Source organism: Alnus glutinosa, chromosome 3, assembly GCF_958979055.1.
Source record: "Alnus glutinosa chromosome 3, dhAlnGlut1.1, whole genome shotgun sequence".
Lineage (NCBI taxonomy): Eukaryota > Viridiplantae > Streptophyta > Magnoliopsida > Fagales > Betulaceae > Alnus > Alnus glutinosa.
In genome coordinates this window covers 27,772,275-27,799,582 of record NC_084888.1, presented here as the reverse complement: position 1 = coordinate 27,799,582, position 27,308 = coordinate 27,772,275, and the positions used below count along the sequence as shown (strand labels likewise).

At 38.8% G+C, this 27,308-nt stretch overlaps 1 protein-coding gene across 3 annotated transcripts; it reads right to left on the bottom strand.

Annotated features, from left to right (window-relative positions):
• Positions 1–77: 77 nt before the first annotated feature.
• On the bottom strand, positions 78–26,853 carry LOC133863916 (uncharacterized). 3 transcript variants are annotated; one of them, XM_062300061.1, is made up of 16 exons: positions 26,695–26,853; positions 24,341–24,639; positions 24,093–24,221; positions 23,765–23,975; positions 22,999–23,145; positions 18,774–18,848; positions 17,985–18,056; positions 13,907–13,978; positions 12,958–13,029; positions 12,734–12,805; positions 12,183–12,254; positions 10,312–10,383; positions 2,695–2,838; positions 2,137–2,208; positions 1,556–1,702; positions 78–641 (listed from the first exon to the last, which is right to left on the bottom strand). In XM_062300061.1, the coding sequence occupies exons 2-16, from the start codon at positions 24,536–24,538 to the stop codon at positions 457–459; spliced, it is 1,740 nt and encodes a 579-aa protein (XP_062156045.1). In that variant the 5' UTR covers positions 24,539–24,639; positions 26,695–26,853; the 3' UTR covers positions 78–456. The 3 variants fall into 3 exon arrangements, with proteins under 3 accessions (XP_062156045.1, XP_062156047.1, XP_062156046.1); XM_062300063.1 differs by having other exon boundaries at positions 23,768–23,975; XM_062300062.1 differs by having other exon boundaries at positions 24,341–24,575; positions 26,695–26,851.
• Positions 26,854–27,308: the final 455 nt, after the last annotated feature.

Below are 27,308 nucleotides of genomic sequence, written 5' to 3'. Positions count from 1 at the left end.
GCTCTTCCTGTCTTGCAAAGCTTACTAATTTATAAAGGTTTAAATATGCCTTAAACCAATGAACCAAAGACACTTAATTCACAACCCTATACAGGGAAATGGGGAACTTCATTGCATAACAATATGTCAATATATTACTGGACTGCTGAGTCTGCTGTACCCACATATACATACAAAGGAAACCAAAGCTGAAAAGAGCATCGCAGACCCATGCCACGGAAGCTTATCTACATTTTCTTTTGTATCAAACACGATCCAAAAGAATGCTTCACATAAAACATAGGGATAATTCCTTTAGTATAATTACTTCGTGAGCCACATTGGAAATCTTCTTCAGGTTTAACCATATGTACAGTACATCAAATATCACCTCACCTTCATGGTTATTATATATACATAGTTGCCCTGTACTCCAACTGTATATCTTTTTCAAGAAACCTTACGATGCATTCGTAACTACTCGGGCCGGAAACTCACCAGATTAGGGAGATCAGTTGACTGAAGCATCTTAATGTCATTTGCTGTCACCTTGCAGCCCTCCAATGTCAGTGACTTCAAATTCTTCAGAGTTTTCAAATGGCGCACTCCTGAACTGGTGATACGAGAATTTGAAACATTCAAAGAGACCAACCCCATCAAGCCTGCATTTACACGGAAAGGTGTGAGAATAAATAGAAGGAAGCCCTTGATAAGGGAAACAATATGCCAACAAGGTATAGATAGAGGGAAAATCAACATTCATAAAAAATGTATCCTCACATAGCACTTATGAATATAAGTGGGCTGTCGGAGTCTTTAACAGGCTACAGTGTGCCAAGTAAACAATGTAATTTGAGGCTGGAGACACTAAGTTATCTTACAAATATTGTTTGATTCCCATCATCTTGAAGGGACAGTATTCTTTTCAAGAAAGGAAAAAAGGACAGCTAAGTTCTTTTTCAATAAGAAAGTTATCCGATCCACTTCTAGTCAAGTGTCAGCATGCCCTACTATACTGTGCAGGCACTTGAAGGTTTAGATTTATAGAGAAGGATACATAAGCAACCTTTTCAATAATGAGAACCTAGAGGTATTCAAACTAACTATTAAAGCATAAAGCTACTTCCAAGTATCTGGGCAGAGATATTAGTAATGAATTGGTGAAATTTTCACTAAATGGAACATACAGTACTGACCACATAGATCTCGGGGCTAATATTGCCATCATAACTAGACATTAAAGAAGAGAAATGCTACACATATTCTCAAGTGCTCATTCCCTAACGTGACAGTGAAAATCACTCTTGGATGCTACATGTACTTTCATTTGTTATTTCATCCAATGATGATTTTCATTGCCCCATTAAGGAGTGATCACTTGAGAGTATGCATGGCACTCCTCTTAAAGAATGAACCTATCTCTTTTGCATGTCAAATTCCCATGTGTTGCCCGTAAACCTGCTCTGCTCATAAAACTCTCGTACATAAGTTCCATCTAATACCCCAATTTAACTTCACCAGATAAAGCAAGCATATATATTCTTCAAAGAAAAAGAAAAAAAGTTCATGAAGATACCAGAAATCAACTCCAAGGTTTTATCTGTCAGGTTGGAGTTTTGTGAAATATTAAGCAGCATCAGGGATGAAAGATCCTTGATATTCTTTACACCAGTATCTGTCAGTCCACCACCACAAATTTCCAGGGACCTCAGGCTCTTAAAGTCTGATTCATCCAACAAAGAGGAGGAAAAGAAAGAAAGAATTAATTTAAACCAGAATTTGTCAATGATTTGCAAAACCAAAGTACAAACGGTTTCAAGAATGTTGTTTATTAAGTTAGATAAGGCCTGTCATCATTTATGGTATGTAAACTAATACCCTCTCATATTCAATAATCAACAGAGGACCAATTTGTTGCCATGTTTTATAATTAGTATCTAGTAACCGATACCATTCCAAGTTCCTTCTGTATTTAATTAGTATAAAAATGTGACTACATAAATCTAATTGCTAATATTACTCCACAATGGTTTCTTGGATGTAACCCACTACGTCCATAAATGCCAGTAGCAGTGTGTTTTGTGGATTCAGCATCATGTATAACCTAAACAAATTTGTTAGCATAAGCAACAGGAACTAATGTGTTATCTAACATACTTCGCAGATAATTTGTTCCAGCATCTGTAATACGAGCTCCAAAAAGATCAAGATGAGTTAATCCAGTCAGACCTGTATCAATAAAGCAGGAAAATGCATCATTAAAGTAACATGTTCAAATATTCATGAAGAACTAAAAACATCATAAGAATGTCATCCGTAATAAGATATTTTTGCACCACGAAACTGTGTCTCACCAGCTCAATTGACAAGGGAGCAAAAGGAGGCCACTAAAAGTGAATGAAGCAGCTATTTATAAGTCTATGACATGAAGAACTGAATTTTTAGAGGCAAAGGCTCACACATTCTCATGGAAACTGGGTTTTTTTTTTTTTTTTAAACTTTTGAGAGGGTCGGGGGCCCAGATATTTGCAGTTAAAACAAACTTATAATACTAAGGAGACAAAGGCAGTTCAGAATTTATTTATTTATTTTTTTAAAAAAGATTTGTTTGGCAATGCTTCATTGCATTCCCATTACAGGTATTCTTACTAATGTTGATTACTTATTATTCCATTCTGTTTCGATCCAAAAGCTACTTATATCTAAACTACTTACTTGTAAGAGCTGCAAGTCCAGTATCTGTAATATGACGAGAATCCAAATTGAGTGATTTAAGAGACGTGAGTCCAGATAATTTTCTTAAACCACCATCAGTAACCCCAGTGAATGATAAATTTAAACTCTCCAGGTTAGTCAAACCTACAGGAAACAAACAAACACAATATCAGGTTACCACAAAATAAAAGCCACAAGAAGGCAATTTAATGAACAAATTTGTCATTTTCGCTGGTCTATTCCTTTCTATTCAAACATATAAACTGGTGGTTTCATTCTAATCCACAGATAATGAATGCATAATAAATATAACCAGATCTTGACTGTAAAACCTTGACTTTATTCTGAAAATTCCCACCCTCTTCATGTATTAAATGTTAAAAAGGAGCATCAAAAGTGGGAGAATCTGTCTCTACCTATACATAATTGAAATAAACTTCCAACTATACTGTAAAGATTTAAAGTAAAATAGGAGAAATAGTGGAAGCGAAGAGAAAAGAAACACAAAGAAATTGCCCTAAGGGCTACATTATACTCTTATTCACTTGATTTTTTTACAAACAAAAGTCCATATTTATAGGAGAACTATGGTAGGTGAATACAAGTATGATAATTAAATATGAAGGATGTGATTCCAATCAAACCTAAATGGTAAATATTCTAATTAAGGAAAATAATTCAAGGAGAATGGCTCCATTTTGTTTGATGTGGTGTCTATAGTGGGAGCGGAATGCACACAGCTTTGATGATTGTGAGAAAGGTTTGCTCAATTTAAAGAAGTTGGTGCCATAAACCCTGTATACATGGAGAGTGACTTGGAATACAGTCTGTATCTACTTTTTCTGAATTTTTTGCTTTATGTTCTTTCTCCATGGATTAGGTGTACTTGGGTTGCGCTCCTTTGTGCTTTGAATGAATATACATTATTTATATAAAAAAAAATGAAAATAATTCAAACCCACTCAAACTCAAGTTAGAAGCTTGCGTTTGAAAATAAATTGGATTTGTTTTTTTTTTTTTAGACTTTTTTTTCTTCCTATTTTTTTTGCAGAAATGGATCCGGTGTGACAGTCTGAACGTGAGCTCGGTCTTCAAATCCGTTGATGAAAAGTATAAGAATCCTGTGCAGCAGCAACACAAAAGTTAGATATGAGCTTGGAAAGGGCCAAAATCTGGTGCAATGCGAAGCCAAATTTGGGTAAGCCGGCAGGAGAGACGGTCGCCGCCCTACGTTGCGACTGATGGTGAGGCCAGAGATGAGAGCCGGACAGTTTTGGAGATGACAGTCGGACGGTGGCCGGAAATAGCAGTCAGATGGTGGCTGGAGATGAGGGCCGGTCGGTGGCTGAAAAAATAGGCCGACAACGGGCCAACAATGGGCCGTTGACAAGGCTGACGATGGGCCAAAAACATGGCCACTTAGGCCAAAAAAATAGCAGCACTTGGACCAAAAGACAGATCCAGGTCGGGTAAGCTGACTCGTTAGTGGCGCGTGCAGTTATCGTTAGATGAAATGCTAAAGAGGCAATGCGTGGAGTACATGGGAGGAAAATGATGTTCGTGATCAGTGCGTGAGAGCACGTGACTGGGCTGGCAGAATCTTTGGGCCACACATGGGATTTTGAGTAGTATAACAGATTGAAAAAGGAGTCAAGAGATTCCAGCTCCCAATCCTGGACTGTCCTAATGAAACACAAATTCTAATGGATAGAAGAGCCTATTCCTTGCCTCTTTAAACTTGTGTTCTCACAAAACAACAAAATCAAAGTTTTCATGAGATATCATCATAATACAATGTCACACGGCGTTCGTGGGAGGTGGAGAAAAGGGTAAAGGTGCGGTTTTTGGCAAGAAGAAAGAGAAAAGGGAGTTTTGGAGTTCGCTGAAGGGCAGTTACGTGGCAGCTTCTGAAGTGGGTATTTTGGATGGTGTTTTCCAGCTGGCTTCTAGAAGGGCTAGCAGACGGTGCGCTTTGGGCTGGTCTAGGGTTATGCGTTTTAGTCTTAGTTGTTGTCGTTTTGTGTCTTGTTTCTCCATGTCGTTTTATGACTTGGGAATTGCGTTTTGTAAGGGGCTCTATATAAAGCCTCAAGGGTAGTTCTTAGGGGTATTCTGAAGTTTGTCGAATTGAGTTGTTGGAGGGTGGCTGCCTCGAATTGGCCTAGGTCTGTTCAATCAATATAATTTTCGTTAATTCCCTTCTAATTTCCCCTGAAATCCCCCAAAACCCCTGAACAGTAATTCCACTGTTCCAATTGGTATCAGAGCCTCCGATCCTTGGCTTATGAAAACCAGATCTGCTGCCATGGCTGAAGAATCCCAGCATTGGAAAAATTTGCAAGGACAAATCACTCAATTGCAAGCTGAGATAGTTACTAGTGGGGAGATAGCATGATCCGAGATGCAGAACCAACGTTCTGCAGTGGAGAATCTAACCCAGCTTGTCCAAAAGATGTTAGAAGAGCGACCGCGTTCACCAAGGGCAAGGACGGAGCCCGGTCCGCATTTCCGCAGTTTTGTGCAAGGGTCGAGCAGTGGAGGATCCCACCAAGATGGGTCTAGTTCCAGTGATGGAATCAAACCGAAGTCCTTTCGGTTGGAGTTTCTGCGCTTTGATGGTGAAGACCCGGAGACTTGGTGTTGCCGTGCGGAGTAGTTCTTCGACTTCTATGGAACTCCCGACAGCCAGCGGCTCTCGATCTCTGCCTCCCACATGGACGGTAAGGCCCTTGTTTAGTTCCAAGAACTTAAGGCTAGCAACACTGTAACCACTTGGGAAGCATTTGTGAATGCCATGCAAACCCGATTTGGCCGGGGACCTTATGATGATCCCATGGAAAATCTTCCAACCTAAAACAGGATGGGTCGTTAGAGGACTATAAGAACCAGTTTGATATACTGGCCCTTAAGGTCCAAAAACCTCCCAGAAGCTCACAAATTGAGCTGCTTCATGGGCGGGTTGAAGGTGGATATCCTCTTACCCGTAAGAATGTTCCATCCCAAGAGTTTGGTGGAAGCTTATTTGCTTGCCCGAATTCAGGAGGAATGCGTGCCCAACTCTGCTATGAGTACTGAGTTGCCGATTGGCCCGATGAAGGGAGCTCCTTGGTCTCACAATCGAAGCACTCTACAGGATCTAGTCATCCGCTACAGCATGATAGTATCAAGGTTCAGGTCGCTAACGGGCAGGAAATCTACAGCCCAGGTCGCTGCAAGGCTGTGGAGGTCAAACTCCAGGGCCATGTCTTCCATACTGACCTATTCATCCTTCCCTTGGCCGGATGTGATGCTGTTCTTGGAATACATTGGCTATGGACCCTTGGGCCCATTCTATGGGATTTTATAGCTCTTACAATGGCCTTCTCATATGGGGGAGTACACTGTCAGCTGCAAGGGATATAACAGGGGCCCCGTCTAAGTCTGGAAGATGGCGAATCCTTCAAGCTCTCTAAACATGAGAAGAAAGGGGTTTTCTTACAGTTGGTGGGACCAACTTCACCGGCCCCCCATTTGTCTTTCCCTTCGGAACAATCCATACTACCAGGCCCTATTACTTCAATCCTCAAAGATTATGAGGACATCTTCTAGGAAACGAAGGGCCTCCCCCCTCACCGTGCCCATGACCATTCAATTCCATTACAAGAGGGCGCTAAGCCAGTCTCCGTTCGTCCTTACCGATACCTGTACTATCAAAAAGAGGAGATCGAGAAGTAAGTGCAGGAACTCTTGGACTCGGGCGTCATTCGCCCCAGCCACAACCCCTTCTCCTCCCCAGTCCTTTTGGTGCGAAAGACTGATGGCCCTTGGCGGATGTGCATGGACTACCGGGCTCTAAATCAAGTGACTATCAAGGACAAGTTTCCTATCCCTATAGTGGGTGAGTTATTAGATGAATTGTGGGGGGCTAAGGTAATTTCTAAGTTGATCTTAAGGTCCGGATACCACCAAATCAGGGTGGTAGAGGCTGACATCCCTAAGACAGCCTTTAGGACTCATGCCGGACATTATGAGTTCCTGGTTATGCCCTTCGGGCTAACCAATGCACCCTCTACCTTCCAAAGTTTAATGAACCACATCTTCAAATTCTTAAGGAGGTTTATTTTGGTCTTCTTTGATGATATCCTGATATATAGCAAGGTCTTGGACTTGCATCTCATTCACCTCACTCAAACTCTAGGTCTCCTACGGCAAAACCAACTCTTGGCCAAAATGTCCAAGTGTCGGTTTGGGTGTCTGGAAATTGAGTACTTGGGCCACATAGTCTCTGCCCAAGGGGTTTGTGCCGATCCGGGCAAGATACAAGCCATGGTGGACTAGCCACTTCCGAAAACCCTCAAGGCATTGAGGGGCTTCTTGGGTTTGACAGGATATTATAGGAAATTTATTAAGGGTTATGGTTCAATCGCTGCACCCCTAACAGCTATGCTCAGAAAAAATTCTTTCTCCTGGACTGAACCAGCTGAGGCTGCCTTCCAAGCCCTCAAGGAGGCTATTACACACGCCCCTGTCTTGGCCTTGCCAGACTTCACTCAGCCATTTCTAATCGAGTGTGATGCTAGTGGCAGTGGAATCGGGGCTGTACTGATGCAGGGCAGCCGCCCCATAGCTTTTTTCAGCAAGGCCCTTAAAGGCAAAGCTCTACATATGTCCACCTACGAAAAGGAATTATTTGCCTTGGTTTCGGCAATTCAGAAGTGGAGGCCCTATTTGTTGGGCCAATCATTTGTGGTTAAAACCGACTAGCAGAGCCTTAAGTTCCTACTACAACAAAAGGTGGGGACCCCATTCCAGCAGAAATGGATTTCAAAGCTCCTAGGGTATGATTTTGTGGTGGAATACAAAAAGGGGGTGGAAAATCGGGTGGCTGATGCCCTATCCCGAAAAGAAGGTTGGGAGGCGGATCCTTCACTATCAATGCTAACTATTCCCATAGCTAGTTGGATCGAGGAGCTAAAACAGCAGTATGTTGTTGATTCGGACTTGCAGCAGCTGATGGCTAGATGGCAAGGGAATGATCCGGACACTCGGAAGTACTCACTCTGTTATGGACTCTTGTTCTACAAGAAAAAGATCTTTCTGGGCCAATCTCCCCAGCTCAAAGCTCAGGCTTCAGTATGTGCATAGTGACCCCATGGCGGGGCATTCGGGGTATGACAAAACTCTACAACGGGCAAAACGGGATTTCTACTGGAAGGGAATGAAGAAGGAGATCAAACAGTTCATTCGGGCTTGTGATGTTTGTCAACAAAACAAGCACGAAAATACTTACCCTGTAGGGCTACTCCAACCCCTCCCTATCCCTACTAGGGTATGGACTGACATATCGATGAACTTTGTGGAAGGATTACCCCCATCCCAAGGCCATTCCGTCATTCGTGTGGTGGTTGACCGACTATCAAAGTACATTCATTTCACCTCACTCTCTCACCCCCTACACAGCTGCTAAGGTAGCCCAGCTCTTCATCCAAACCGTTTTCAAACTCTATGACATGCCCCAGTCCATTGTCTCAGACAGGGACCCTACATTCACCGGCTTGTTTTGGAGGGAGCTATTCCGGCTTCAGGGCACATCCCTTAAACTCAGCACGAGTTACCACCCGCAGACTGACAATCAAACGGAAGTGGCGAACAAATGCCTTGAGAACTATCTGCGCTGTTTTGCTCAGGACAACCCTAAGAATTGGACCTACTGGCTGCCTTGGGCAGAGTACTGGTACAATACCTCCTGGCATTCTACCATCAAGATGACCCCTTTCGAGGCCGTCTACGGTGTTCCCCCCCTACGACTCCTAAGCTATGTCCCGGGGACCACCCGAGTGGAGGCGGTCGAAGCGGTGCTGCGCAACTGCGAGCAAATCCTCAACCTCCTCCGCCAAAATATCATGCACAACAGCGGATGAAAAAATATGCAGATCTAAAACGTACCGAACGGGAACTAGAGATCGGGCAGCAGGTTTACCTGCGTTTGCAGCCGTACCGACAAACATCCATCTCTCACCACCGAGCCCTCAAGCTTGCGCCAAGGTTCTACGAACCGTTCTGCATCACCCACTGTGTGGGGAAGGTGGCATATGAACTTGACCTACCACCGGAGGCCCGGATCCACCCCATCTTCCATGTCTCCCAACTGAAACCAAGACTCGGATTTGCTTCCGTAGCTCTGCCAAAGCTACCCCTGGTTGACTCCAACAGGGTTCTTCGCCCCGAACCCGTAGAAGTGTTGGATCGCTGCTCAAGGCCGAAGGATAATCGGCCTCTAATCGAACTCTTGATCCGCTGGGAGGGACAGACGGCTGACGGCACCACGTGGGAAGAGTTCCACAGCCTCAAGGACGCCTACCCACACCTTGTGGGCAAGGTGTTTTGAGTGGGGGGGTATTGTCACACGGCGTTCGTGGGAGGTGGAGAAAAGGGTAAAGGTGCGGTTTTTGGCAAGAAGAAAGAGAAAAGGGAGTTTTGGAGTTCGCTGAAGGGCAGTTACGTGGCAGCTTCTGAAGTGGGTATTTTGGATGGTGTTTTCCAGCTGGCTTCTAGAAGGGCTAGTAGACGGTGCATTTTGGGCTGGTCTAGGGTTATGCGTTTTAGTCTTAGTTGTTGTCATTTTGTGTCTTGTTTCTCCATGTCGTTTTATGACTTGGGAATTGCATTTTGTAAGGGGCTCTATATAAAGCCTCAAGGGTAGTTCTTAGGGGTATTCTGAAGTTTGTCGAATTGAGTTGTTGGAGGGTGGCTGCCTCGAATTGGCCTAGGTCTGTTCAATCAATATAATTTTTGTTAATTCCCTTCTAATTTCCCCTGAAATCCCCAAAAACCCCTGAATAGTAATTCCACTGTTCCATACAATTTTATGTAATTGAGTAAAGAATTGAGAATGTGGTACATTAATTTTTGTTTCTTTTATCTATATTCGGTATTGTTATCTAATTTCAAAAAAGGTAGATCCTTCACCAAATGCCTTGCATAAATGGTGGCGTGTGAAGATGTTGACCATCAATCTCTTCACCGCATACAGCTTATTTTGCGTTTTGTTCCCTTCCATAGGGAAAAAACCAAAACAAAACAAAACAAAAGGATGCCTTATAATTAGGGTCTCTTTCACCAATAAATCACTTCCTTAAATCCAGATCTCAAAATTCTCAAAATATAAAATTCATGGCTTTGCAAAGGCTTATAATTTGGCTTAAGATATTAATCAAATACAAAGGCCTCCCTTGCCTTCACTATCCAACTCAAAAGCTTTTTTTGTAAATTTAAATGAACCAATTTTTTCAAACCATTATGTCATTAAACAACTTACTCAGGAACCAAACAACAACAAAAGAAAAGAAAATCACAATTCATTTCCAGAAGCATTAGGACCCAATAAACTAGATTACCAAGAGAACAACCATCTTGGCTTGGCAAGACTCCCAAACAAGGCTGCCAGGGAGAGAAGAAAATACAGACACAGCGATGAAGACCAAACAAGAGCATCGAATTTACTAAAGAATCCATCTACCGATCACTAAACTAAGTGAAACAGATTGTATGGTAATATTGAATTTATGAGAAAGCAGAGACACACGGAAACCAGTCATACCCCATAATCTGTAAATAAATAGAAGGTGAATGTCTAACCAGATAGATGGCGAAGTCCATTACTTCCAACTTCAGTATCAGACAACTCCAGGCATTTCAGATTCCGAAGGCCTAATCAAAGCATTTCAAATCCATATATCAGCATTAATTACAAATAAGGTAGGAAAAAAACAAAAGAAGTAAAAAGGAAAAACTAGAACCTTATATCCAAATGGACATATGATAGAGTAAACCACATAGAATTTGCAAGATTACTATAACTTTAAGTCCTGGTGTAACCGTGTAATGCAGTGACAAAGCTTTCTAAGAGTTGACACTTATCAGTTAGTCTATAGAGTGAAACTATGATTATGATGCAAAATACTATACAAATCTACGTCACACCTCAAGCTATGCTAAGACCGACATAAATTAGTTAGAGCCAGTGAAGCCAAGACACAGGGAAAAAAGAAAAGAAAAGAATGGAACCGAAAAGAAAACCTTGGATCGCTATACTTTTTCCGTGATCCCCTGAAAATAAGTTAATCATTTGATTCCAATAATTTACTCATGTTACCCAGAATGTAACAAAATGCATTTCTCTTATTAATTTCCATAACAAAATCCCGTCTGTAGTTGAGGAAAAGAAGAGAAACTAATAGATGCTTAGCAGAATTCAACATACTGATTTCATCTAATTTAGCAAGCCACTAGAGATTAAGTCCATATCAATTTTCATAGAAGGACAATTTTTATTTTATTTTTTTAATGAATAATTCAGATCTTATTGAAAAAAAAAAAGGGTTAAACCCTCATACACGAAAAGTATACAAGAGGGACTTAACCCTATAAGCTGCTACAATGTAAAAAGCAAATAAAATCAACCAGATTTGTTGAGACAAAGTTAGGAACATTAACAAGAACTCATCCTAAGAGAGATCTCAAAAAGGAAGATTTTAGAAAAAGCACGTTGGTCTCACTATCCTCGAAAAGACAACGATTCATTTCTCTCCAAATGCACCACATTAAGAGGGCAGGAATAACTTTCCAGATTGCCTCTTTGAGATGTCCACTCCCTTGTACTATCTAGCAATGAAGAAGCTCTTGGATGTCGCTAGGCATAATCCACGAGACTCCAAAAAGGTTAAGAATCAATTGCCAGAAAGCCAAAGTATACTTGCAGTGGATGAGAAGATGATTCGTCGTTTCCTCATTCTTTTTACACAGACAACATCAATTAGCTAGAGAGAAGCCCCTCTTTCTAAGGGTATCCATTGTGAGGATTCTACCAAATGCTGTTGTCCACAAGAAGAAAGCAACGTGAGGAGGCGCCTTGACCTTCCAAACACTTTTCCAAGGGAAAGAATTGTGCTCACTTGACTGTAACCAAGTATAATAACTCTTCACTGAAAAACTATGGTAGCTAGAGGGACTCCACAACATGGAAGGACAATTTGTTGCATTTGCTTCGTTAGTTTTTTGAAATTTCAAAAGAAATCATCACATGAGAAATTATTCACATTGAGCCTATTTTCTGGTGGTAATTTCATATTGTATGCTCATTTCGTTGTCTATATCCAAGTACTAGCATGCATACTATAAAACAGACCATGAAATATTTCTTCCATGGAACAAACAAACTATACACATGGCTCTCAAAAGAAAACCCTTAGGACTGCTTACATTGACCAAAGAAAATAGTCAGCTGAACATCTCTTGTATTCAATCACATGGCATGCAAGCTAGCAGCCATTATATCATCTTCAAAGGCAAATGAAATAAACAAAAAGAATCACTTATTGTGTGATAACTCTTCCATTTTTTCTTATAATATTCTGTTTGAAGTTAAAAGACATATTTCTACTTGAACACTTTGGTTGGTAGCAGATAGAATTATCATAGAAAATAAGGGAAACCATTTCAACGCCAACCTGTCAAGTTAACCAGCCCTTCATCACGAATCCTACAGGAATCCAAGTTCAAGCTTTCCAAGTTTGTCAAACCTGCCACCAAGAAATATGTATAGAAATTATCATTAAAATGTAACACAAACATGAAGCAAGACCATGATATGCAATAACTTTTCAATCACATGCAAACTTCTTTTTCAAAATATTTATTTTTGCAGATGTGAACATTGCAGAAATGACACAATAATCATATTTCTGATGCTTAATTCTCAAACATTAACACATTATTGATAAACAGAAACAAAATCAAGCTTGAAAGCGGCTGAATATTTATTCCATAAGGGTCTATTTGATCCAATCATACCGCGTAATCTCTTTATAAACTTGAACTACCCATGTGCATCACAGAGATAGCATTTTGTACATTTTAACAGGCACAGCTTCCTGTATTCTATAACCTTGAACTCTTTACCCTCAAACCTGCTTTTCCGTCAATGGAAAATGCAGACAGACAGGAAATCAAAGATCAAAACTTATGAACTTCTATAGATATGAGAGTAAAAGACACCTACCTTTCAAGTGTACCAAGCAAGCATCTGAGATGTCGTTGAACCCCAAGTTTAATACTTTTAAGTTCCCAAATCCTACAGATAACAAGTTAATACTATAAGTTAAAAGTACGGCTTTTCTTGCAATAAATAGTAAAAAGTAAAAACCCACAAGCATCACAGTAGAAATACATTCAAGAATAACAACAGACCAAGCAATGTATCACATTAGTCTTAACACTACTTACGTGAAAACTTCTCACACCCAGCATCAGGCAGATGACATCTGTTAAGATTCAAATATAACAGCGCAGCCAGAGCTGGCACAAAAACAAATCTAGTCAGATATCAGGCCAAACCAAATCCTGAGGAAAAAAAAAAGAGTAGATATATTTTGGAATATCAAGTAACATTTATTTTTCCGGAACTTCTAATTGATGATGAAGTGTAAAATTTCATGAGAAATACTTCAATCAGTATTTATTTAACATGCCTGGCTCAAATTGTCTGATGTAGTCTAGTTCATCATGTCATCAAGAATTTACTTTTGTTTTTAATTTCCACTCCAAGTGTCATCAAAACAATATCAAAGCATATATTATCGGGAATTCTTATTTCGCAGTAATAGAACCCAATCAACCATGAAATACCTCAGTCAACCCAGCAAAAAAAAAAGTTTCTAGGGGTCAAAATAAGGCAAAGCAATTTCATATTCAGAAGCATAACACAACTTAGATCTGTGCTTCATAGCCATAAGAATTTCTACAAACTAAACCACCATTTTCACACACACACACACACACATAGAGATTAAGAACAAACATATATGTCTTAGTGTCTACTAGATATGGTGCACACAAATTGTGTGCACTTACTAGTTAAAATGAAAATATATATTTATGAATAAAAAGACTATGAATTAATGATTTTCCTCAGAAATAAGGGGGAAAAAGAGAGGTTGCTACTTTATGTCTGTTCGTGCAACATCAGAGGTGAAAACCATTTTCAGGTACTTCTTATAACAAAGTTCCCAGTGGAAAAGAGTGGGCGCTTTATTAGTAGTGTATACACATTTATATTTGCACAACGTGAGAATGCTCCAGACTGATATCCTAGATCTGCAACTATATCATATCTGTATGGGAATGGGAATACACAGACCGGCAGAAAAGCCAAGCACTTGAACAGAATAAAAACCTGAAAGAGACGCCAAGGATGCAACGGTAACTGGGCATCCCTCCAAGTTCAACAGAGAAAGCTTGTGCAGTCCTGCAAAACACAAATTATAACCACAAAACTTATTATGAAGGCAAAACAAGATGAAATGACTAGGAAAAGAGACAAAATCAAAAATATTACACATTGTTTAGAAGAAAGCACTGTTTAGAATACACTGAAATAATTCAAAAGCAAAAGGCCAAACAATGTCAGAATCAGTAAGGGAGAAACTAACGATGAAAATATAAGCATTTTTTTCATTAAGTTCAGTAAAATAACAGAAGAAAACCTAGAAAGGATGAAAAATGAAAGGCTTCAGCCCAGAGGATTCGCCTCATAACATAGGTAAGTTAACTTTTTTTCTTTTTTCTTTTTTCTAATCAACATTGATAAGTTAGTTGCATGGAATGAATAGCTGCTCCAGCTTAAACAGTAATACTATTTCAACTTTCCAGGCAACCAGATTCACAATATTCATTACAGGAGAACCGAGTTCTTTCTTTTATTGGTATTAATTACAAAGAATTGCTGACATGTATACTTAATAATAATATTGTTTATGAACAACCAATTGTTCTTCCTGAGATTTAATTAATAAAATACCAACCTAATCCATGTCAATATAGATCCATTTGACTTGGTCTAGAATTGATAGATTTCTTGTTTCTCCGGATTGGGAAGCACAGTTTCTTAATTTGTCTCAGAAGAGGTTGCCTATACTTAGCTTAGACCATTTCCCCAGTCTTCTTCATTGTGCAAGTGTTCAAGGTAGAAGATATTTTAAGTTCGAGAATATGTGGTTAAAGGCCGAAGGCTTTGTGGATACGATGAAATAGTGGTAGACTTCTTATCTATTAGTGTAGTGAGTGGAGTTTACAAGATTATTGCCAAAGTCCTAGCCAATAGGTTGAGAAGGGTTGTAGAGAAGATTATCAAAGCCCCAAATGCATTTGTTAGAGGTAGGCAAATCCTAAATCCATTACGTGAGGTAGATGTGCTTTGCAAATTGGATATTGAGAAGGCCTATGATTATGTCAATTGGGAGTTCTTATTATATTTGCTAGGGAGGTGCGGTTTCGGGGAGAAATGGCGTACTTGGATAGCGCATTGTATTTCTTCTGTGCACTTTTTTTGTTTTGGTCAAAGGCTTTCCGTTCGAATTCTTTAGTAGCTAATAGGGGTGAAAATGGGGATGCGGATAAGATTATTAGCAATATTCGCATTAGTATCCGCGTGTATATTGCTATTATTAAATGCGGTTATTATTCGATATCCGCATATGAGGTAATGGCCGTTTTGGGCCTTGAAATTGTAATTCCTGCTTCTAGTAAATACAAAAATGAATTATTTATAGTTGAACACTATTATTTAGATCACATTTGCTAATCATTTTGCTATGAAATTTCCATCGCATCCACATACCCAAAACTGATATCCGCATCCATGTTTGCAAATAGAGGATGTGGACGGTTATTATTCGTCTGCATTTTCACCCGTGGGTGACAAAGGATGAGACACGGAGATCCTTTGTCAACTTTGTTGTTTGTCATTGTCATGGAGGATTTGATATCTGCTACTGTAAATGTGGGCTTCCTTTCAAGCATTTCTGTGGGATCACAAAACCTTGGTACGCTTAACATCTTCTCACCTTTTGTTTGTTGATGAAACCTTGATATTTTGCGGGGCAAACCCAAGCCAGCTCCATTATTTGTGTGCCTTATTCTTATGCTCTGAAGCTATATCCGGTTTCAAAATTTATTTGGCTAAGTCAGAATTGGTTCCTGTGGGTAATGACAATAATGTTGATGGACTGACCAGTATTATGGGCTACGGGGTTTCTTATTTGCCTTTGAAGTATCTTGGTCTTCTATTGGAAACTTCTTTTAAGGCCAAATCTAATCTGGGATGGTGTTATTCGTGTTATTGGGAACTTCTATTATTTGTGTGCCTTATCTTATGCTCTGACGATGTATCTGGTTTGAAAATTAATCTGGCTAAGTCAGAATTGGTTCTTGTGGGTAATGACAATAATGTTGATGGACTGGCCAGTATTCTGGGCTACGGGGTTTCTTATTTGCCTTTGAAGTATCTTGGTCTTCTATTGGAAACTTCTTTTAAGGCCAAATCTATTTGGGATGGTGTTATTGAGAAGATCGAGTGTCGTTTAGCTAGCTGGAAGATGATGCACTTGTCTAAGGGTGGAAGGAATCACCTGGATCAAGAACACCCTATCCAATTTGCCTACATATTTCATGTCTATTTTTCTCCTCCCTATTGGTGTTGCCAATCACAGAGAGAAGTTACAACGAGGTTTCTTATGGAGTAGGATAGGTGAAAAGTTTAAATTTCACCCGGCAAGCTGGTCCAAGGTTTATTCTCCGATTTCTGAGGGATGGTTGAGGGTCTGAAACTTGATTTTGTATAACCATGCTCTTTTGGGGAAGTGGCTATGGCACTATTTGCATTAGAAAGGCTAGTGGAGAGTTGTACTGGATTCTATATATGGCAACTCATGGGCTGGGTGGTGTTCAAATGAGGTTCATGGGTATAGGGTGAGGTTATAGAAAAATATCAAGAGCTGGGAGAGCTCTTCTTTTTTTTTTCTTTTTTTTTTTTGAATGAGTTGGGAGAGCTTTCTAATTATACTAGATTTAAGGTGGGAGACGGCTCCAAGATTAGAAGGATGCTTCTATGGCAAATCATTTGGAGTTATCTAGTGACTCCCATCAGTGAAAATGTAAGGCTTATTAGAGCGACTCATGATTGAGAAGTAGATGTCTTTGCTTCGTTTTTCAATTTGTTGTACTCTATTTAGATTGAGATGGGGAGGTGAAAACAAGCTTTGCTAGGCCCATTCCAAGAGAAGATTGTTTGACGTTAAATCGTTCTATCATGAGGAATCCCTTCACTTGGAAAAGTATTTGATGGAATAAGGTCCCCACGAGAATGACATTTTTTGCTTGTCGGCCTCCCTAGAGAAGATCCTCATCATGGATAATCTAAGAAAGCGACATGCCATTGTGATTAATTGATGTTGTATGTGTAAGAGGAGTGGAGACTCTATGGATCATCTTTTACTCTATTGTGAGATTGCTAGTGCCTTATGAAGTGCTATTTTTAGTCATGTCGGGGTAGCTTGGGTTATGCCAAGATTGGTAGACTTTTGGCTTGTTGGGGAGGGTTGCGTGGCAATCCTCGGCGTGCAACAATTTGGAAGATGGTTCCATCTTGCATTTTGTGGTGTCTTTGGAGGAAAAAAAAAATGAAAAGTTTTGAAAACCGCGAGAGGACGGTGGTGGAACTAAAGTCTTTTTTCCTTCAATACTCTTTACCACTTGACAACCGCTTTATGTTATCTTAGTTTTCATGATTTTCTTGACCTTTTTCTTCTCTTTCTAGCTAAGGTGCATCTCTTGTATACTTCTTGAGTACCTAAGTTGCACCTTTTGCGCTTCTTAATGATATTTAGATTAGCTACAAAAAAAAAAAAAAAAAAAAAAAAAAAAAAAAAAAAAAATCTTCCATTTTTCTTGGTTAGTGGTTCTACAACCAAATAGCATTTCCTATCCCACAATGTAGAGGGTAAGGTTGTGGGTTCAATCCTGTGCAGAGGAATGAGTTGAAATTTACCTATCAAAAACTTGAAACTTCCAAAACAACTGAACTATCCCTAACTCGCTTGAATCCTTCACGCATACATAAAGAGATGTCACCAAGAGTCAAGAAAAAGAAGGTTGCACGACATTTTCTTAAATGGCTTTGGATGAGGAGAATTTCTAGTTCAGCTAACTTTTTCTTTAACGTAAGCCTGGTTCAGGCCAACAGCGTCATACCTTGTGTTTAAATAGATAGAGAACCTCCACATTATTTTTCTCCCTTTTTATTTTCCTTTAGATAGACAGAGAATACCCCCAGGGTAACAGATACAAACCCAAAGTGATACATTGAAATTATTGATCCATGATCATTACATGATTTATCCTTTTAACAGTAAGGATGAAAAACGAAATTTTAATAAAAATATAAAACATAAATTACTAATTAGAAAATAGAGTACCTTTCAAGAAAATAATGCCAACATCTGTAACCTTGCTGCATGAAATCTGCAATCCTTTCAAGTTCACAAGCCCTGATATTTTATAAAGAGAGTAATTCACACGATTAGACCATTGCACCAAGTAAACATTCATCTTAACTCGAAGCATATGCAAACACATGTATATGTTTCAAATAAACTTATCCATATGTATTTGCAGCATATGTTACATGGACTTCCTTAAAGCTGTTTAACTCTTTAGTCCATGCACAAGTTATTAAGAGCACTTGAAAGCCAAAGGCCAAATTTTTGTTATAACAAGACAAAACCCTAAAACCCCAAAAATCAATTAATCCCTTCATCTATATTAATCCTAGGAATACACATCAGCTTAAGTAAAAACAAACAAGACAAAAATGCCCTTAAAAACCCTTCACATCAGCTACAGTAACTGCAAGGACTCCCATTTTTAGTATCTCCTAACAAACAATTCTTCAGAGAGAGAGAGTTTCTGCAAGTACATCGTCGCATACAAGGCATCCTTCACGTAGCAAATTTAACTATATTTCTATGTTCCAAAAACCCAGAATAAAGGATGCACTCATGGGAGAAATCCATAACCAAATGCAGAAAAGGCAACACAATTTCTGAATACTTGTGCAACTAGCAGATACAAATTGCAGAGAGAGAGAGAGAGAGAAAGAGAGAGAGAGATGGAGGCATACATTTCAATAGAAGACGGACTGTAGAACTACGGGTTTTACATTATTTGGAGAAAAAATAAATAAAGAATAGCAAGATATAACTTACTAGAGAGAGGCTTCATGTCTTCATCTGTGATGCAATTACAGCATTTGAGATTGAGAGACTCCAACTTTGCTAAACCTGCAAAAAGATATATGCTACATCAACTGTTAGCAGACCAACTTGACTGCTCCATGTATGTTTTTCATAGGTAAGTAAAGAAATAGCAATAAAAAAGCGTAAGGCGCCCCTAAGCATACAAGGCCACCAAAATAAAAGAAAAACAGAAAACAAACGAAGAACATCCGAAAAAACCCAAAAGACAGAAGAAACCCCCACCCCTACCACAAAAACCCAGAACCCTCAAATAACCCGGGCTACTTTACACAACAGCAAGGCCCTCTTGCCTCTAACCCGGCTAGAACCAACACCCCTAGCATCGAAATTGATCTAGCATTCATGTTGCTTTGCATTCACCATCAAGCAAAGACTAAGGTCCTCTGCAGGCCCCATTTTTTCTTCTTTTTTTATTTTTTTTTATTTTTTTAGTAAAGCAAATTCATTAAAAGTGCAAGGGTCACATTCTTTCCAAACCACATGATTTTCATAAGTCCAATAATATCCCTTTACGAAGTGCTCATTTTGTTTGAAAATAGGTATTTTCAATAATATTCACATTACATTTCTATCAAATATCTGATATATAAAACCAAAGACACGACATTGAACGCAAGAGAGAGAGGGGATTAGTGGAGGTAGGGAATGTAATTCTTCCCCAAACTCTTTTCCCATACAATCGTATTTTGATTAATACTATTTGAAATACTTATAAAAAATGAATACTATTTGAAATCAATTTATGCATGATGAAAAGAAGTCAGATTTTCGTAATCATGGGCTGTAATTGAACAGCAAAAGTATAACCAAGGGAGATTATAGGATTTAGAGATATTTTGAAAATGCTGCCTACTTCAACCGTAGGTCGGTGATGCTATTTATAACATAAAAGAGTTAGTCCTTTAACAGGACTGTACAAGCCTTACGTTAATCACTCGAGAAGTCCTTTAGTAGGACTGTAACAAACCATCAGAGAAGTAAAACTAATAGAAGGCCAAAATAATCTGGCCGAGATAATAGGATAGCATAAGATAAAACAAATCTTTTAAATCTGGACAGATTTATCTTTATCAAATGATAAAGATATATCTGGTCTAATAGAGATATCGTTGCCAGATCTCTCAAAAATTTAATCTACAGAACAGATGGGGTCAACTCATACATGACATCTCTATGAAAATTAAATGGAAAGGATAAATAAAACTATTAGCTCAACTTATCTCCCTTTACTGGGCAGCAATACATTATCTATCAATCTAGGAACTTTTTGCCACATTAAGTAATCAGAAATGATTTTGCTAAAAATACAAGCAATGCATGCAAAAAAGGTAGTGGAAATGTTTATTGGAAAGAGAACAATATTTAACATTTATGTGTGCGTGTTATCGTAAAATTAATATTACTGTTGGAAGAATCCTTCTTATGGTTGTTCATATTCCAGTGCTGAAGTAGCCTTAGATGTATGTTTAGAGATTAAAAGCAAAAGAGAGTAAATGAAGTGCATTAATACCTATCACAGATTTTTTATAAGTCAAGCAAATTGATTAAAAGCGCAATCTAAGCACACAAGAAGTATATAGAGAAAACACCTAACAAGATCAAGAACATAGAAAAAGAGCACAAAAATCTGCAAAGTTAGAAACGTCAAAAAGGGCGTTAATAGAGATCCACTTGAAATGGGATTAAAGGAAACAAAGTTGTAAATCCGAACTCGTCTTCTCGCAATCCTTGAAACTTCAAGCATTCCTTTCTCTACCGATGCACTACATTAAACAATAAGGGATTACATTCCCAAGATCATTCCGACTAAACCTTCTTTTCCAACACACCAGGAGCTCCACCACCTGTCTTGACATAACCCACATTACTCCAAACATCCTAAAGACCAAATTTCACAAGTCTCTCACAATATAACAGTGAAAAAGGAGGTCGTTGGGAGTTTCTCCACTCATTTTGCACATACAACACCAATCTATCATTACGATGTGTCATTTGCAGAGATTATCCATAGTAAGAATTTTTCCTAAAAAAACTGTCCATGTGAAGAAAGCCACCCTCAAAGGAGCCTTGGACCTCCAGATGCTCTTCCAAGGGAAAGAGTAGCTAACGTTGGGGAGGAGATTTTTAAAAAGTTCTAACCTCAAAAGATCGTCTTTTGGAAGGAACTCAACAACATTTATCGTCATCTCCCCAACTCCTAACAGAATATAGAGCATTGAGAAAGGAAGATACAATATCCACTTCCCTCATGCACTGATCTAATAAAGCTCATGTCCCAAAACCTATCACAGATTTTATAAAAAAAAATAAAAAATAAAAACCCTTCCTTAGGCACTAAGCTAAGATCTTGAATCATACTAGTGTGGCAAATCGTATTGAAAAGCTCTATCAGGATTTCTTATGGGGAGGTCTAGGTGAAGAGTTCAAATATCATCTACTTAGCTGGTCCAAGGTTTGTTCCCCTATTTCTGAAGGAGGCTTGGGCATTCAGAATTTGAGGTTCTTCAACAGAACTCTGTTGGGAAGTGGTTGTGGCGTTATGCGCATGAAAGAGAGGCTTGGTGGAAACTTATTGTAGATGCTAAGTATGGTGGTATGTGGGATGGGCGGTGCTCCTTAGATCCCCCTAGGTCTCATGGAGTGGGGCTTTGCAAGAATATTAGGAAGGGGTGGAGTTTGTTTTGTAGTACCAGATTTATTTTAGGACATGGGTCTAGGATCAGATTTTAGCATGATGTGTGGTGTGGAGAGATGACCCTCAAGAAAGCTTTCCCGGTTTTATATGGCATTGCTCGTGACAAGGATGCGCTTGTTGCAGCTCACTTGGTTCTGGAGAGTGGTTCCCTTCAGTGGGACGTCAACTTTATGCGAGCAGCCCACGAATGGGAGGTGGAAGTCTTGTCTTCCTTCTTCACCTTGTTGTATTCCATTAGAGTGAGGAGTGAAGGGGATGACAAGCTTTGGTGGACTCCTTCTCACAAAGGGAAGTTTGATGTTAGTTCTTTCTATAAGGTCCTTGCTTGCAAAGAGAAAGCTTCTTTCCCCTAGAGAAGTATTTGGCGGACCAAGGTTCCCTTGAAAGTGGCTTTTTTGCTTGGTCGGCAGCGCTAGGAAAGATCTTTACCTTAGATAATCTTAGAAAGAGGCATGTCATTATGATTGATAGGTGTTGTTTGTGCAAAATGAATAGGGAGTCTGTAGACCACATTCTTCTCCATTGTGAGGTTGCTCGTGCCTTATGGAATGCCATTTTCAACCGCTTCAGTTTGTCTTGGGTTATGCTTCTTCGGGTGGTTGATTTATTTGATTGCTGGTGGACGGGCGGTCACTTTCGAAGTGCTGTAGAGTGGAAGATGGTTCCTTCTTGCCTCTTTTGGTGCCTGTGGAGGGAACGGAATGATAGAAACTTCGAGGAAAAAAAAAATGACGATTGAGGAGCTCATAACTTTCTTTTTTTATTCTTTGTTCTCTTGGACTGCTGCATTCCTAACTCCTTTAATGATTAGCTTTCATGATTCTCTTGTTCTTTTTTCTTCTCTGCCCTAGTCGCTTCTCTTGTATGCTCCATGTATACTTGTTTGCGATTTGCATTTTTTAATGATATACTTAGAGAAAAAAAATAATAATAATAATAATAATAAAATAGTGCCTCAACACCTCAATAACCAAGTATTAAATCAAAATTTCATTTAGCCTCTTTTTCTCTAATGGTTCATATGTTACGAGTATGACCAAACAAATCATCATGTTACACTCCACAGTCTACCTTGATCTTCTTTACTAAAAGAAAAACTCCAAACACTAAACTATTTTACTAATTTAACGAAATCATAATTCACAACATCTAACTATTTCATTAACTGCTGACATATAATCTTCTTTTAAATTAAAATGAGTTTAGCCAAGTAATACCTCTCCCTTTTCTTTTCTTTTTTGATAAATTGGGTAATACCTCTCTCTTAAGATGGGGGAGGTTTTGGATTCAACTTTTCCAAAGAGAATAGATTTGGGAAGGGAGAGGGATACCATATCATGCAGCCTTCAATGACCATTCAATTCAAAAAAGTATGAACTAACAATATCATCTATTTAATCAATCACCTAACTCGTCGTAATTCATGAAGGTATTTGTACATTTTTTTGTTTGAAAGAGGGGGGTGGAGAATAGCAATACCTTTCAGATGAACAAGCCCACCATGAATCTCAGGACATCTCTCCAGGTCCAACTTAACCAGGTTAACTAAACCAGCAAAGGCACTCATTCCCTTAGCAGTAATTGCATTGTTTCTTCTAAAACTCAAACTTGTCAAATTTGAGAAACCTGAAACATTTAATAGTGGTCATACACAATATCAAGAAAAGAACTAATTCAAGAAAACCAAGAAGGCCCAATGCCAATTCATATACATCTCAAGTTAGAGGAACTTCTGACAGAAAAAAAGAAAAAGAAAAAGAAAAGGTCTTGCAGAACAATAATCTTTAGACAAAATGCATGTCATACAAAACTACAAATTTATGTCTAACACACTATTTCAGAAATCAGCACACCAAAAAGAACAAAACATCAACACGAAACATATCCATATGATTAAAAGTATCCGGCGTCCTATCCTCTCTCAGCCCATGTGGAGGTGGGGCAGGTAGATAAGAGCACCTATGATTCTGAAGATCTAAGACAATTGCAGAGATGCCTCTCTCTGAGTCTAATTTTTCAGGAATACCATTACTACCAGTGCTCTCTTGCATTATGGGATCATTATCACCATGATATTCTTTTTCTCTCTCCCCACCCCCCCTCCCCCCCCACCAACAAAAAAAAAAACCTCTAATAATTCTTTCATTATCTAATGTTTCTGCTTATCATTTAAAATAGTTAAATAACCAACTGAAAATAGTAAAATACAAGAACATGGTAATTGTAAAAAAAGCAAGAGAAATACTACTGCTTATGTGTTGCAGCCCCTGGTCAGAAATTTGGTCGCAACAATTAAAATTCAAAGCTTGAAGATTCAAGCAATCTTTGAGATGAAGCAAGCCAGTATCAGTCACTTCAGAACCAGATAGATCAACAGAAAGCAAAGATGACCCCTGTGAAGAGATTACATCCATCCAACTATCATTCACCCCAGGGTATTCTCCCAAGTATAGATCCTGTCAGACACATAACAGGAACATTAAAGAACAGCATCACAGACTGAAAACAAATCAGAAACATAACACCAGCAATTAAATTAAAGACAAATTTCCAAATAATTCACTATGAGCTACCTGGAGAGCGCAATCTCGAAAAGCTTCCAGAGAAACATCATTTAGACAGTGGGAATATACTAACTCATTAAAGATCTGCTGACTAATATCCCTTGGGAGCATTGAAAAGGTGCTATATCCATCAATGTCCTGTTAGAAAAAGAAGCAAAAGAGATAAGCCAAGATACAAGGAGACTTTCTTTTTTTGTTTTTTTGGATGAATACCAAGATACAAGGAGACTCAAGCATGATGAAGAATAAAAAATTACCTCGCATATTTTACGTATGCACAAGTCCAAAAGTGAAGGGCATTTCCCTCTCCCCAGTTGAACATCTATAGCAGGTCGAGAAAATGAGGTGGCCAACCACTTGGAACTCCCACTCTTAAAATATCTTCCAGAGACCCCTCTGAGTACATTGTCTTCATTGTCTCGTTGGTCCCGCTTCCTAGAACAAACTCCACCCATCGAGAAAACGTCTTGTAATCAATACGAGTCACAAAAACTGCAGCAGACCACAACTTAATCCATTGAATTACCAAAAATGAAAATATGTATTCAGCGTCACCCTGTACAATTAAACACAAAGAGCATAGCAGAATAAGTATTCACCACAACTGATCAATTGATCATCTAGAAAATGCCTTTTTAAGAATTTTAATTATGTTGCTATGAAAAGTTTAATGCAGGCATACAACTAGAGTTGTGCGATATCAGGACCATGGAGGGTAGGCACCAGAAAACGTAATTTGCTATGACGTGGCAGCTGCTACAAGCCAAAAGAAACTTTCAAAGCACATTTGCATGTTATTAATAAGGATGTTAACATGAATGTCCGGTTCCCTCTCTCTATAAGAACGCTTTAAAGCTTAAAACTAGGGATGGCAGTGGGGCAGGGTGGGAAAGGTTTCTCCATCCCAATCCCCACCCCCAGAACTTAGAAGTCTCCCTCCATACTTTCCCCATAGCCAGAGTGGGACAAAACATTAAGCCCCACCCCATATGAAGTTTTCAATACCCAAAACAAACCTTCCCTGCTCTGTTAATTGAATAAAGCAAGTAGTTGTAAGAATCAAATAAGTTCAAACAAACTAAACTCAGCAAATTCAAAAGAAAAGAAGATTGAGACAAAGGAGAAAACAAATGCAGGGTAGTACGAGGTTGTGTAGCCTAAACCCGTCCACACCCCATACCTGTGACGTGTTAGATTTACAATCCCATACCAACCCAGTGAACCCCCCCTCCACTTAGTACGGAGGACGGAAGTGACCCTTTTGACCCACCTCATTGCAATCTCTTGGTACAACAACCTCCAGGCATCACCAACCTGGTCGTATGGATCTCTATATTTACTGTAACGTCTTGTTTCCTACATTTTTGCTCAAAAATTAAATTTTTAATCCTGGCAGTACTAAGTCCATAAAATAGCAACCTAGAGATGCCAAATCACTTGTTTGGTCAACAATCCCCAAAATGAGCAGAGTGCACATATGTACAACTAACGCGTGTGCGAGTGCAAACATGTGTATATGCACACTCGGAACAGCCAGACTGTGTCAATTCTGTAACATGTATTTTATTTCTTCTTTGGGTTATTCGGATATAAATTACCGTAAATAAGAGGATCAATCATAGGTAACACTCAAACAATCACGTAAACACTTGCATGCATATCCAATAAGTCCTTGCAGCTTGACAATCAAATCCATTGACCCTATATGACTGGCACAGTAATGACAGAATCGCCATAAAAAGTTAATATAGGTACAAAAAATAATTAAATTTGTCATTTTCTGCTCAATTAAGAAGTTTGCCAAAAATGAACTCCAAGCCGTAGAATAAAATGTTTATATCCTATTATTAAAAAAAAAAAAAAGAAGAAGAAGAAGAAGAAGAAGAAGAAGAATTTACCATTGATAAAACAAGCAGCTTTTATCGTTTACCAAAATATTAGCAGTTAAGAAATTTTGATAAATTCATATAATTCACGAACCCCGTTTAATTGCTAAGATACAGATATTTCTGATCTCCATTTTGTGTGTGTGTGTGTGTGTGTGGGGTGGGGGGTGCGGGGGTGTGTGTTAAAAACTCACCATAAGCCATATTAGTTAAATTAAGCTCAGTTGAGCAGTGTGTCAGATCTTTGCCTTTCCTAAACTTTCTCAGCAATCAAACAGACACCCACAATTAAAAAATGAAGAAAACTGACACACACACATCAAAAATAAATAAATCACCACTGCCACCGAAACAGAATTCACCAAAAAGAAACCACCATAGGCATAACAAAATCATACCAAATCAAACAAAATACGAGGATAGTACGATCGCATAGAACACAACCCCGAACTCCGCTCTGTTTCCCAATAAAACCTTTCCACAGAAATTTTCCAGAGAAAAACGAAAGAAAAAAAATCACGGTAAAGAGAAGAAAAAATTTGCTCGACACGGAATTCAACACCAAATACCAACATGGAAAGAACGTCAAAGGAGAGAAAAAGGCCATCCATCAATTTCCAACCAACAACTTCCCGGTAAAACATTTTCCACAGAAACAAACGAGTCCGAAACCAAAAAAAAAAAAAAAAAAAAATTACAAAAATTAATTCAATCACTGAATATACCTCATCATATGATCAATCAATCACCGATGCTCAAAACGTCCCTCAGTGATTTTCTAGAGGGAGAGTGTGCGAGAGAAGAAGAAGCTAAAGGAAGAGTGAGGAAGCGACTGAAAAAGTGCAAGGTAGCGTATGGCCGAGCCGGAGTCCGAGCCAACAGATGATGGACACGTGGAATTTGTAGGTCAGAGATCAGATGGTTCGGAGTTTGGTATTCTGCCTCGGAAGAATGAGATAAGAAAGACGAAAGAGTAGGCCCAGTGTTTAGGATTAGGATAATTGGAGGGTTCACTTCTACGATTCACGTTACCAAATAAAAATGTGCAAAGTAAATCCTATCGATAACCTTTCACATTTACCTGTTACGTTTTAAATTGGAGCAAATTTAGAGAAATAATTTTTATACATCACTTATATATCTTTTGTACACTTTTTTAAATCAATCATAAATTTATGAAACTCACAAAGATTTACATGTAAGTTTTATAAGTTCAATAATTTTTTAAATCAACTATTTAATTTGTAGGATCTATAAAAATTTACATGTATGTCCTATCGATTTAATAGTTAATTTAAAAAAAATGATATACACAACATGTACAAATAATGCGCATGCA